The sequence below is a fragment of the Pongo abelii genome, chromosome 7 (assembly GCF_028885655.2).
Source record: "Pongo abelii isolate AG06213 chromosome 7, NHGRI_mPonAbe1-v2.0_pri, whole genome shotgun sequence".
In the NCBI taxonomy this organism is placed as follows: Eukaryota; Metazoa; Chordata; class Mammalia; order Primates; family Hominidae; genus Pongo; species Pongo abelii.
The window spans coordinates 146484487-146497924 of NC_071992.2; the positions used below are offsets into that span (position 1 = coordinate 146484487).

Here is a 13438-nt window from a genome sequence, read left to right on the forward strand (position 1 = left end):
CCCATCTAATTAGGAATAAATAGTAACTTCTCTTAGAAGTAAAATTTATTCAAAGACCTGTGCTAACATTTTTAAATCTCTGCTAGCCATAATAAAGAAATCAATGTACTTTATGTTCTTAGTTCCCACAATTTAGCCTGAATATTTGCCCTGGCATGCTTATACTGGTTCAAGCAAGCATTAGGTCATGGCCTGTTCCTCTTCCTTATTTGAAGGTGTTTTTACCTTTCTCAGCATTCCACAAGTTACTTCCTCCATCCTTTGTTCTCTGCCTTTGCAACTCTTTTAAAAAGTTCTAAGTTACTAGCCAATCAGGACAAATACAAAATAGCCAATGGAAACTGGACACAGCAATAGGATGGACACGTCAGGTTATAAACGACCCCGTCTCATTTGTTCGGTGTACTCTCGTGGCAAAACTGCTGGCGAGTGCACCCTTTCTACAGAAAGTATAAAAACGGCCTTGCTGAAAAAATTAAATTTATGTTCAAGTGCTATTTCTTTATGGCACCGGGAAACAAGCATTTCAAACAATGACTATAAAGATAATTCATGGTGTAAGTCAGGAGGATGTTTTTTCAATATCCTTGTATATCTGGTTTTTAGTTACACACAGAAAAACCAAAAGTCTCTTACGCTGGGAGACCAAATAAAAGTATAACTGAAGTTTCAAAGAAAAAAAAAGACCTAGAAGATGGCTTAAAAATTATCTTGACAGTTTCTGAAAAAGTTGTCTGTAGAAACATAATTTGCACATTCTAAACTGCCACATAGGAAGGGGGTAATGACAAAAGTTATATCTATCCAACTTGGGACAATATACATGAAGATTTTATCACTTTCTAATAGTTTTCTTTTTTAAATTTATTTTTAATTGATAACATATATATTTATTATGTATAACATATTGTTTTGAAATATGTATACAGTTGGACCTTTGTATCTGGGAGTTCTGCATCTGCAGGTTCAACCAACCCTGGATTAAATATATTCAGGAAAAAAAAAACTCACAATAAAAAATAACAATCCAACAACAACAACAAACAAACAATATAGTATACCAACCATTTACATAGCATTTACACTGTAGTAGGTATAACAAGTAATCTAGAGATGATTTAAAGTACACAGGAGAATGTGTGTAGGTTATATGCAAATACTGCACCATTTTATATAAGGCACTTGAGCATTCCTGGAGTTTTGGCATGGGATAACTGTACATTGTGAAATGGCTAAATTGAGCTAATTAACAGATGCATTACTTCATGTATGCATCTTTTTCTTTGTAGCGAGAACATTTAAAATCTACTCTCTTAGCAATTTTCAAGAATACAGTACATTATTAACTACAGTCACCAGGTTGTATAACAGATCTCTCGAACTTATTCCTAACTGATCTAATGGTTTTCATAGTATAAAGCTTAAAAGAGTGGAAAACTTATGTTAATTACTTTAAAAAGTAATTAACCGTGTATTTATACGAAGAAGGACTCAGTGTAGAAGGGAGGAGCTGTTATCTCCACATTCAGACGGAGAAACAGGCACGGTGGAGTAGTGTGCTGGGACACTAGCGTAAGTCAGCAGGGCTGGCCAGGATTACAGGACAGGCTGGTGCCCGGGCATGGTATGTGCCACACTGCTCTGTCAACTGACTTCCACACAGGCAACAGCATTAGCTATCCATCTGTCCTTCCACCTCCTTCTATGACACTGATAATTAAGAAGAAAGTACCAGGATTCAAGAGACTTAGGGCTGATTCTTTAACAATTACTCATCCACCCCTGAATGCCAGAGGCACAAGGATTTCCTCTGCTTCCCTTTCCACACCCTGGCAGTCAGGTGACTTAGCTAGAGAGCCTCAGTCAAGGTCACTATTCAGGGCAAAAATCACAGACGATACTCTGGGCCAGCACTAGGTGATTCATGTGCAATGCCTTATGAAGGACAGGGGGAAAGGATTTAAAAAGGCCAAAAACCCAAATGCAAACCAAACCCAAACAAAAAAAAACACCCTAAAACAAAACACAAATCAAGGGTGACAGCCTACGGGAAGCTTTAATATCAAGCTACTCTAATGACTGTCTTCCCATGAGATAAAAAACCGCAGGAAACTGTAAAGTCATCAATATATGAATAACACCACTGATAAGAAAATACTTCCCATGCGAGTCTGAATCATGCAGTAGTGTACTTTCATGGTGGCAGGCGCTGTCATATACTGAGCAAGTCTTCACCCTTTCTACTCTTCTTCCTATCTACTGCCACAGATCTCCAAGGAAAGTTGGAGAAATGTCTAAAATGCATACACAGCTGTGTCTGGGCACAACTGCTGCATTTATTAGATTTTCAGCAAGTCAACTATCACACCCGTGGACATCTGGTTTAGTTTTGTAAGTGTCCTCTCCTTATCCTGGCCACCTATTTCTGGGACATGCTTTCACTGATCCTTTCTGCTGTTGTTTATGCATCTGACGAGCACTGACGAGCATCCTACTCTCTGTGCCAGGGATGCAAAGGCAGCTCATTCACAGCCCTTATCCTTGAGGAGTTCTGCTCCTAACTGGAAGAGTGCATTGAAGACTTCTCTATCCCTCTCTCTGAAGCTGTGAACAGCACTTCTCTTTCCTGCTCCTCCAGGAATACTCCCTACTGGCCCCAGGGGCACATTCTACTGTGTCCTCTTTCCCTGGAGCCCTGAGAGTGGGAGGTACTTCTTCCTTCTTTACATTTCCAGTGCCCAGAATGTTTGTTAAACTGAACACATGCAGGAGGATTGAACAAACTTGTATTTACTGAATGCTCACTACGTGCCAGTCACTTCATAGACATTATTTCATGCTAAGCAAGGTAGACACCCAATCCTCTGAAAATCAGCAAGATTGGCTCAATGTTAGGATGAGACAAGTACGGGGCAGGATTGGGCCTTATGAGGAAGAACCATAGTCTCTCTCTTCTTTTTTTTCTTTTGAGATGGAGTCTTACCCTGTGGCCCAGGTTGGAGACAACTGGCACGATCTCGGCTCACTGCAAGCTCCGCTTCCCGGGTTCACGCCATCCTCCTGCCTCAGCCGCCCAAGTAGCTGCGACTACAGGCGCCCTCCACCACACCCGGCTAATTTTTTTTTTTGTATTTTTTGTAGAGACAGGGTTTCACCGTGTTAGCCAGGATGGTCTCGATTTCCTGACCTCCTGATCCGCCCACCTCGGCCTCCCAAAGTGCTGGGATTACAGATGTGAGCCACCATGCCCAGCCCATAGTCTCTCTTTTTTTTTTAAAAAAATGTATGTACGTATGTATGTATGTATGTATTTTTGAGACGGAGTCTCATTCTGTCACCCAGGCTGAAGTGCAGTGGTGCCATCTTGGCTCACTGCAACCTCCGCCTCCTGGGTTCAAGCAATTCTCCTGCCTCAGAATCCTGAGTAGCTGGGATTACAGGCACGGGCCACCACACCTGGTTAATTCTGTGTATTTTTAGTAGAGATAGGGTTTCACCATATTGGCCAGGCTGGTCTCAAACTCCTGACCTCAGGTGATCTGCCTGCCTTGGCCTCCCACAGTGCTGGGATTACAGGCATGAGACACCACGCCTGACCACCATAGTCTCTTTTGTGTGGCACAGAAAAGAAGGCTTCTTGGAAGAGGAGAAGGTGATGCTTGAAAGGCTTCTCAGGAGTTCACAGCTGTCTAGGCAGCCATGGTCTGGCTTGACACAGACTGATCCGCCTTAGTTTGTTACTGTCAAACTGCTGCATATACTTTCATTAATGAGAGTAGTTAATCTCTTCACCTACCTGTTGGAAACGGTAGCATCTGGTTCAATTTTCTCTGTGGCAACAACCCTTCATCAACAAGCATCTATTGAGGCTCTCAGTATGCCAGGCAGCACGCTACTTTTGTGCAGGTTATCTGCTAGTTTATTAGTTCCAAGCCAGAGCCTCTCTAAGGGTAGGAAGTCTACATTATAGCAAATGTGTATGAAATGCAGAATTAATACTTACAGGTATTCACATGCTATTGAGAAGGGCTATATAATGCCTGATTGTAGAGGCCTGGCTTCAGGAATAGATGGGAATGAACTGTAATTAGCATATCAGGTGTTCACCTTTCTAAAAGCTTAAAAGGTTAGTTCTTTTAAGCATGTTAAAGAAGCTTCTTGAGATTGGAATTATCATTCTTTTACTTAACCCATCCTTTCTTTGAGTTAAGATGCCTACCAAGTGCCCGGTCTCATTATCCAGGGCATTTGTTAATTTAACAGGCTTGACCGGGCGTGGTGGCTCATGCCTGTAATCTCGGCACTTTGGGAGGCCGAGGCAGGTGGATTACCTGAGGTGAGGAGTTCGTGACCAGCCTGGCCAATGTGGTGAAACCCTGTCCCTACTAAAAATACAAAAATTAGCTGGGCATGGTGGCGGGCACCTGTAATCCCAGCTACTCAGGAGGCTGAGTGAGAGAATCGCTTGAAACAGGGAGGCAGAGGTTGCAGTGAGCGGAGATTGTGCCACTGCACTCTAGGCCTGGGCAACAGAGTGAGATGTTGTCTCAAAAAGACAGTAGGATTGCTCAAGCTCAGAAATTCAAGGGTGCAGTGAACTATGATTATACCACCGTACTCCAGCCTCAGCAACAGGGCAAGCCTCCATTTCTAAAAAGTAAATAAACCTAGGTTCTGCGACATTATTTTAATTAAAGGTTAAAAAGAAACTAATCTTGGCAAGCCTCAAAAACCAGTTTTTTTTTTTTTTTTTTTTGAGATGGAGTTTCGCTCTTCTTGCCCAGGCTGGAGTGCAATGGCGCAATCTCGGCTCACCACAACCTCCGCCTCCCAGGTTCAAGCGATTCTCCTGCCTCAGCCTCCCGAGTAGCTGGGATTACAGGCAGGCGCCACCACGCCCGGCTAATTTTGTATTTTTAGCAGAGACAGGGTTTCTCCATGTTGGTCAGGGTGGTCTCGAACTCCCGACCTCAGGTGATCCGCCCACCTCGGCCTCCCAAAGTGTTGGGATTGTAGGCGTGAGCCACCGCACCTGGTCCAAGAACCAGTGTTAATAAACGTACAGTAGAAGTTGGGTGGCGGCAGGGGGAAGTTACTGATCACAAACGAGAAACTACTACACACAAATTAATTTTATAGCTTTGATTTAGTCTCTTGGGACCCCACATCTGAAGAGGGGTTAGGCAGCGAAGTGTTTCGGTATGGGGCTTGAGGATAGTGATTATGGGATTCTGAGCTACTGAGCTCCTCTGAGACTCTGGGGCACTGCTCACGTATAAGCACAAGGGGGCTTTGCTTGATGGTAATTTAGGTCAAGCTTCCTTGAATTTCGATGAGGCAGCTGGAGTTTCTTGAAAATATTCTCAGCTAGATTCAGAATAATTCTTTCTCCTCTTCCCTTTTGTGGGGACTTTATCTCAAGTGTCTGTTTCTGTCTCACTGGAAGACTTAATTTAGGGGTCCTTCAGACCCCTAAATTCACAGCTGAGGAAATGACTTCTGCTGCAAATAGAGACCTCTGCTTTATTTGTCATGGAGAACAAGGAACTCAAATGAGAGATCCAAGACATCCTTGTTTTCATGCAAATGGTTCTATCAGCTCAACAGAAGGAAATGAAAAAAAACACAGGGGCCAACAAAACAGAGAAGAATTATCTCTGCACACAGAGTATCAGCTGATCTTTAACAATGTCTTCTAAGAGCTCCATTCTAAACATTATCAGTTTTCAAAATGTAAGCACATGTGAGCCGAGCTAGCTATGGGATATCGCACACTTCAAATCCCTGATAAAAGTCATGAGAAGGCTGTACTCCCTATGTCTCACCAGCAGACAGGCCGAATCTCTGAATTTGATGTCCTGCTGTGAACAGCCATGAAGAACACTCTTGGTTTTTGTAGGGAGGATTTCTATTTTCAATTATCGGCTGTTTTTGGGGGAAGTGGGGAAAGTACTCTATCCTTAGATGACCACGGTTGCTGTGGCCAAGTCTCAAACACTTGTTTCAGCAGCTGGAACACTAAATAAATTTAGTCTTTGTCTTCTGGGTCTTTGGTAAAGAGCTAGTTAGAATTTATTCAAGGCATGAGAGATATGCTTGGCACAAAGTCAGACAGTATATATTATGGGTTTCTGTTGTCCTCCTTGAGATAAAATTACAGAAGGGGGTGGAGGGAAATGAGGGGGTCTCTTGGCCCCCAGGACTCTGGTGTCATTTTCTCCTATAAACCATTTTCAGGACTCTCAATGACCTAGAGGCTCTCCGAACAGGCATAGGCTGTGCCTGTCTAGATAAGTCCCCACTGCTATGTTGGTAACCACACTCAGGAGATGTGAACTCTTTCAGTCACTTTTTCCATTATTGTATTTGATCTGGAGGCTTCTCACAGTCCTCTGTAGGGTGCAGAAAGAGAATCTCTGCTCTATGTCAGACTGCTACCCTGATGGGGAATGTCATTACCCACAGGCAAGCAGCAACACAGCATTCTTACACTACAGACCTGCAGCTTGATATGTGAGTGATTTAAAAACACACATTTTAGTACAATGTATGGAATGGTAAGAAAACACTGGTGGGTTAGACCTTTGGCTTACATGCACTATTACTGTGTGGCCACTGGTTATCTTTGAGGATAGCTGTTCATGCCAAAGCATTATTTTAACTTTTCTCTATTACTTTATGATCTATGAGGCCATTTGGGGTCTCTCTAAGAACACAGCTCCCATTTATAACACTATTTCAATAGAGAATAAGCTCTGAAAAAACAGTTTTGAATAAAGCTCACATTTCCCAGAAAATAGCCCTAGTGTGATTCAAATAGGCATGGCATTGTGTAGCGAGAGGCCATGAAACCTGTGGGAGCACGAGCTGAGCACACAGGGAGAAACCTGCATTTGGATTCACTGGCAAAGACCAAACTTGAAGCTATAGCTCTGGGTACCTCTCAATTATCCCTACTGGCTGGGGCAACACTTTAATGTTAGCCTGAGGCGCCAGCCCTGTGAGACATTTGACAACTCACAGCACAACAACCCTCCTATGAGTGGGATTCCTCGTCTGGGCGGAGTGGCTCAAGCCTGTAATCACAGCACCTTGAGGGGTCAGTGCGGGAGGATCAGTTGAGTACAGGAATTCAAGACCAGCCTGGACAACATAGCAAGACCTCATCTCTACCACAAAAAAAAAAAAAAAAAAAAAAAAAAAAGCTGGGCATGGTGCCACACACCTGTGGTTCCAGCTACTTGGAAGGCTGAGGTGGGAGGATCAGGATCACTTGAGCCCCGGAGATGGAGGCGACTGAGAAAGGCCTGTCTCAAGGGAAAAAAAAAATTCCTCTCCAAGTACTGTCTCTGGAAAAATGATCCTCATTAGAGAGTACAAGAGAATGGGCTTTGGTCACACAGAACCTGGGTTAGAATCCCAGGCTGAGAACTACAGGCCAATTACTCAGTATCTCTGAACAAATCCCCTAATTTACATGATGCCAGTAACTGCATAATAGTACCTACCTAATTTTGAGATGATTACAAAAGAAGTACTAGGCGTAGAGCCTCTCATAAGGCAAGTGCTCCATAACTATTAACTACCACTAGTACTACTAGCATCTTCAAAAGAGTGGCATTTTAATGTAGAGAAAAGTAACTATCCAGAGAACCGAAACTCCACTCCACATTATAAAAAGTACAGGTTCTGGAGCCACGTGGACCTCGGATTGAATCTCAACTTTACCTCTTACCAGTGGTGTGACCTTGGGCAGGTCAGTGTATCTCATTGAGCCTTAGTTTCCTCTTCTGTAAAATGGGCACAAAAGCACATACTTCACAGGATTGTTGTAAGGTTAACACAAATAATGCACAGAGTGCCCACAGCACTGCCTGTCCTGCTCTTGGTACCTGGCAAATGGCATGGTCCCTATTTCAAGCTGCTCCTGACAACACGATCCACGCCACTCAAATGTACCTTGCAATTCTTACCTCAAAGCTGGCTAGACTATCAGCTCTGAGGATGGAGTCACAAGCCCTTCGAGGATGGAGTCACAAGCCCTTCTCAAAGCCCATACCTTTCCCGGCGTTTCTAGGAGGCAGAGGGGGAGCCTCCGTGGTTGGTGATGTGGGCGAGTCTGTGCTTGTGGAAACGAAGATCTGGTTGGTGAAGGCTCCATAGGAGAGCCGCTGTTTGTCCCTTGGAGTGCTGAATCCTGGCAGTGCCAGCTTGTCCTGCGGGGAGATGCTGGAGGAGTGGCAGAAGCTCTGAGGTCTGGGTGAGCGCTCTTTCTTGATAGGGCTTGGCTGGCAGATGAAATAAGAAGGTGAGATAATAATCAAGGACCATGCTTCATGTGTACAGAGGGCCTCCGCAGGGCGGGCTCAGGTGGGAATCTGGGTTCCTGTGGCTCTCTGAGCTTTATGAGGTCAGCCACAATGAGCCTCATGATGCTGACACAGTACAAGGGAAGGATCTAGACACCACACTTTCATATCGTTCACCACTATGAATAATCACACTAGTGAACACTGGTTAGGATCAGCAGCAGTGTCAGAAGCACAGTAAGGTCACAGGTAGATTTAACTTTTAATAAGCAAACACCTTCAGAATGCAGGACTTTTTCAGCAACATTTGAATAGTATTTCCACCTATTTCTAATTTGCTACATTAAGTTTTCTTCCCTGCTCAACCCTTTAACGTTGAAGTTCTTTCTTTGCCTCATTTCTCATTTTATATCCCCCTGCAAAGTAAACGGATTCACACCCACTGCCCCCTACACAATAATGACTTACAGATCTGTAAATCCAACCCCAATAACTTGTGTTCCAAACCAATGGCCCATGAGGTGTCTCTGGTATTTGCGCTTGCGGTGATGGCATCAGGATCCACTCAACTGCCCAAGTTAGAAACCTCAGTGTCACCTGGAGTCCCTGGTTCCTGCATTCACCTTGGAAATACCCCTCGAAGCCACTCCTAGTACAGGTGCTCACCAGCTCCCACTGCAGCTCTAGCCTCCAGAATGGCCCCTTCTCCAGTTTCCTTCCTCCAGTCCATTTTCCACACTGCAGCCAGAGCTGGTGGGAAACCTTGCTCTTTAGACGATAAACCTCTGTGGGCTTCTGACTGCTTGCACAAAAACCCAAAGGCCAAACCTGGCCCACAAAGCCATCCTGATCTGGTTTGCCTGACTCTACAAGGCAGCTGCCTGCCTCTCCCCACCCAGCCAGGTGAATGCGTCTCACACACAGTGCTTCTCTCCATTCCTCCAACATCCAGGCTCTACCATAACTCCTTCCCTTGGCACATGGTGTTCTGGAATGATGCATTCCACCCCACTTCCTTCCCTGGCAAGCTTCTACCTATCCTTAGAAACCCGTTTCCAATGTCCTTGAGAAGGTAGACTAACGCAGCTGCTTGGTCCTCTGAATAGCTCTCAGGAATTTTTCCAAACTCTTATAATGATTATCACATTGTATTATAATTTATTTCCTCTTAAAGTTGTTAAGGCTTTGAGGACCTCTTTGGCCATTCCTTACATCCTGCCTGTGATACAGGAAATGTCCAATACATAGACAATCAATTAATGCATGAATGAACTTTCAGAGGTAGTTAACTGCTTATAAGGAAAACTCAGTGAGAACTGGGTTTAATCCTCCAAACTGTCTTTACTAGCTGGGAGACTTTAGACAAGTTGCTAAATTCTCTTTGTAAGTTTTCTCTTCTGTAAAATGGGGATAACAATGTCCATTATGTACTTTTTTTTTCTTTCTCTGAGACAGGGTCTCACTCAGACACCCACACCCAGGCTGGAGTGCAATGGCAGAATCTTGGCTCATCACAGCCTTGATTGAGTTCCCGGGCTCAGATGATTCTCCCACCTCTGCCTCCCGAGCAGCTGGGACCACAGGTGCGCACCACCACGGCCAGCTAATTTTTGTATTTTTTGTAAAGAGAGGGTTTCGCCATGTTGCCCAGGCTGGTCTCAAGCTTCTGAGCTCAAGGAATCCACCTGTCTCACCCTCCCAAAGTGCTGGGATTACAGGTGTGAGCCACAGCACTCGGTTATGGACTTTCAATAAAGATGATCTGAGATAACGTAAGCGCTTAAATCTGTCTAATCCATATTTAATGAACATCATTCCTTAATGACAGGCATACATTCTAAGAAATGTGTTAGGTGATTTCGTTCTTGTGCGAACATCATAGAGTATACTTACACAAACCTAGACGGGAGAGCCTACTACACACCTAGGCTATATGCTATAGCCTATTGCTCCCAGGCTACAAACCTGTACAGCATGCTACTATACTAAACATTGTAAACAACTGTAACACAATGGTAATTACTTGTGTATCGAAACATAGAAGAGGTAAGATAAAAACAAGTTATATAAGATTAAAAAATGGTACATCTATGTAGGACACTTTCCATCAATGGAGCTGGAAAGACTGGAAGCTGCTCTGGGTGTGAGTGAAGGCCTACGACATTACTGTACATTTTTATACAACTCAGTGCAGTAGGTTGGTTTATACCAGCATCCCCATAACCATTTGAGGAATGTGTTGCACTACGGTATTATGACATTTATGGCCTCACTAGGTGATGGCTATTTTTCAGCTCCATTTTAATCTTACATGGATCCCCATTGAATATGCAGTGTGTTGTGGACTGAAATGTTATTATATGGTGCATGATTATGTTCAATAAATAACAACTGTTATTTACTTACTAATTACTTGTTTTGAAGGTTAATTTTTTTTTTTTTTTTTTTTTTAAGATACAGGGTCTTGCTCTGTCATTCAGGTCAGAGTACAGTAGTACAATCAGAGCTCACTGCAGCCTCAAACTCCTGGGCTCAAGCAATCCTGCTGCCTCAGCTTGTCAACTAGCACCACCACGTTTTATTGATTGATCTATTCACTTTGTAGAGACAGGGTCTCACCATTTTGCTTAGGTTGGTCTCAAATTCCTGGTCTCAAGCGATAGTTCTGCTTTGGCCTCCCAAAGCGCTGGGATTACAGGCATGAGCCACCATGCCCAGCTTCATGGTTAATTTTATGTGTCAACAGGCTACAGAGTCCTGGTGTTTGGTCAAACACTAGTCTGGATGTTGCTGTAAAGGAATTTTTTAGATGCAATTACCATTTAAATGAGTAGATTTCGAGTCAAGGGAACTACCCTTCATGATGTGGGTGTGCCTCACCTAATCAGCCAAAGAAAGGCCTTAAAAAGACTGAGGTCCCCCAAAGGGGAAGGAATGCTGCCTCCAGACTGTCTTTAGCCTGAAGACTGCAACATTAACTCCTGCTGGGATTTCCAGCCTGCTGGCCTGCCCTGTGCATTTTGAACTTGACAGCCCCTTCAATCATGTGAGCCAATTCCTTAAAAAAAATTTCTCTCTCTCTCCCTATTCTGTTGGCTCTGTTTCTCTGGACAACCTTAACATAGCTGTTAAATGGTGCCCAATAAGGACTGAACAACATAAATGGCCCTGATACATCAGATCATAAAACCACAATCAATCAATCTCACCAAAAATGGATCTTGTCTACACAGAGTAGAAAAGCTGGGGTAGTTGTTGAGAATTCGAGGACATAATTTACACTCACTTTGTCATCCAGATCATCATCGCTCTCATCTATCTCCTCCTGTCGAAGATTCCACTCATATTCTACGTGGACGTGTGGATTGAACTTTCCAGATTTAGCCTGGGAAAGCTGGAAGGAACAGCAAATGTGCACCATTTTAATTTAAATGCTGAAACATCCCAATATTATATAAACACTGAGCAAATCCCACCTTATTCCTAGTTTTCAATGAATCATCTGTAGGTGTACTACAGGCAACACTCTGATTAGACAAGCTGCACTGCTATGTGACAGGCTCAAGAAGAAATGCAAACAACTGCAGGCAGAGCCTTCTTTATTTTGATGACTTGTCTCCAAAATTAAAAGCTTTCTTCTTATTAAATGGGCCTCAAACTTGCAAATTCCTGGCTGAAAGGCAAAACGAGTCTTTGAAGTTTAAGAGGTAGGCTTTTAAGGTCCCAGTCCAATCTGTGGCCCCATTTTCTCATTCATAAAATGGGAACAGGGATAATTGTCTCAAAGGATACTTTTAAGAATAAAAAGGCCCAACTGGTGGGCCTGGAACCTGGCACTTAGCGGAAACTCAAGAGTATCACACTAATGTGAAGGCCCCGACTTGCTAAGCAAGAACTAGTGGGGTCAAAAAAGGTGAGTGTGTACAGGAAGGGGAGGGGCTGGGAGAACAGTGTGTTAACATTTTGAAGACCACTACACTCTGAGCTTTACTTGCCCAATTTTTGGAGCTGCTTCTCAAATAATTCTCTACTGTTAAGCTGCAGAGAAAGTCTAATGGTCTGGGAAATAAAAAGCATGACCTCAATCCACAAGTCGATCTGGTAATAATACTTGTGTAATGCCTTTCACCTCCTTTAACTGCATTCCAAACACAAGTGGATGACAAATTTATCATTTTACCACTTTTTCTAATGTAGCACATTGCTTTTCTGATTTTCTTTAGCCAATGTTAAAAAAAAGAATCTGCATTTTTAATATTCAATTTTAGCTTCTCAGAATGACACTTTTAAGGCAGCCAATGTCTAATAAATCTCCCACGCCCATTTTTGCTTACCAGATCTTCACACTGGGTAGCTTTTAGTCTCTTTGCTATGTCTAGGGCAGTTTCTCCAGCTTGGTTAACTGAAATAGGGAAAAAATTAATTTGCATAATTATCTAGGAAACACCTTAAGAAGGCAAGGAACAATAATCAAATTACGCTGTACCGTGCAACACACGCTCTTACTACAGTCATGAAGACAATGGGACACACTCTTACCTATATCCACAGTGGGCTTGCTCCTGAGCAAAAGCTTCAAACACTCAGGTTTACTGTACATACTACAGTAGTGTAGAACTGTATTTCCCAGGGCCGTCTGCTTATCCAGGTTCCCACTGAAAAATTAGATGATTATTAGAAAAAAATGACTTACTCTATACCTTAAAACCATATATTAGCCACTTATTTTTGTGCTGACAACTGAGTCAAATTTGAGACCTAATTATTATAATAGAGAAAATTATGATGTTTCTAACCTAGATTTATAAGCAATACAGTGATAACAGCCAGCACTTACTTAGAGTGCCAGGTCCTATGGGACAGACACTGTTTCTTAACGTTTACATGTATTAGTTCATTGAATCTTTACAACTATCTGATGGGGTAAGTACTAATAATAACCTCTTTTACAGATAAAAAACCCTGAAGCGCAGAGAGGTTGAAGTGCTTGCTTTCAAGATTTTCAAGATAGGGATGGTGAAGCAGGGATATTTGAACACAGGTAATCTATCTCTGGAGCCAATGCTTTCAGCCACTACGCTATATTGTCTCTGAGGAAGATACCTGGACCTTTATACAATTTGGCTTGT

General features: G+C 43.1%; 1 protein-coding gene across 18 annotated transcripts in view; it reads right to left on the bottom strand.

The window, feature by feature from the left end:
- ASAP1 (ArfGAP with SH3 domain, ankyrin repeat and PH domain 1) overlaps positions 1-13438 on the bottom strand; it is a 389931-nt gene that overhangs the window by 51336 nt on the left and 325157 nt on the right. For all 18 annotated transcript variants that reach the window (XM_024251018.3, XM_024251022.3, XM_063726810.1 and 15 more), the window contains 4 exons: positions 12849-12964; positions 12644-12711; positions 11596-11703; positions 8060-8288 (listed from right to left, as the gene is read on the bottom strand). In XM_024251018.3, coding sequence (XP_024106786.3) covers positions 8060-8288; positions 11596-11703; positions 12644-12711; positions 12849-12964 — 521 coding nt within the window. The remainder of the gene's footprint in view (positions 1-8059; positions 8289-11595; positions 11704-12643; positions 12712-12848; positions 12965-13438) is intronic.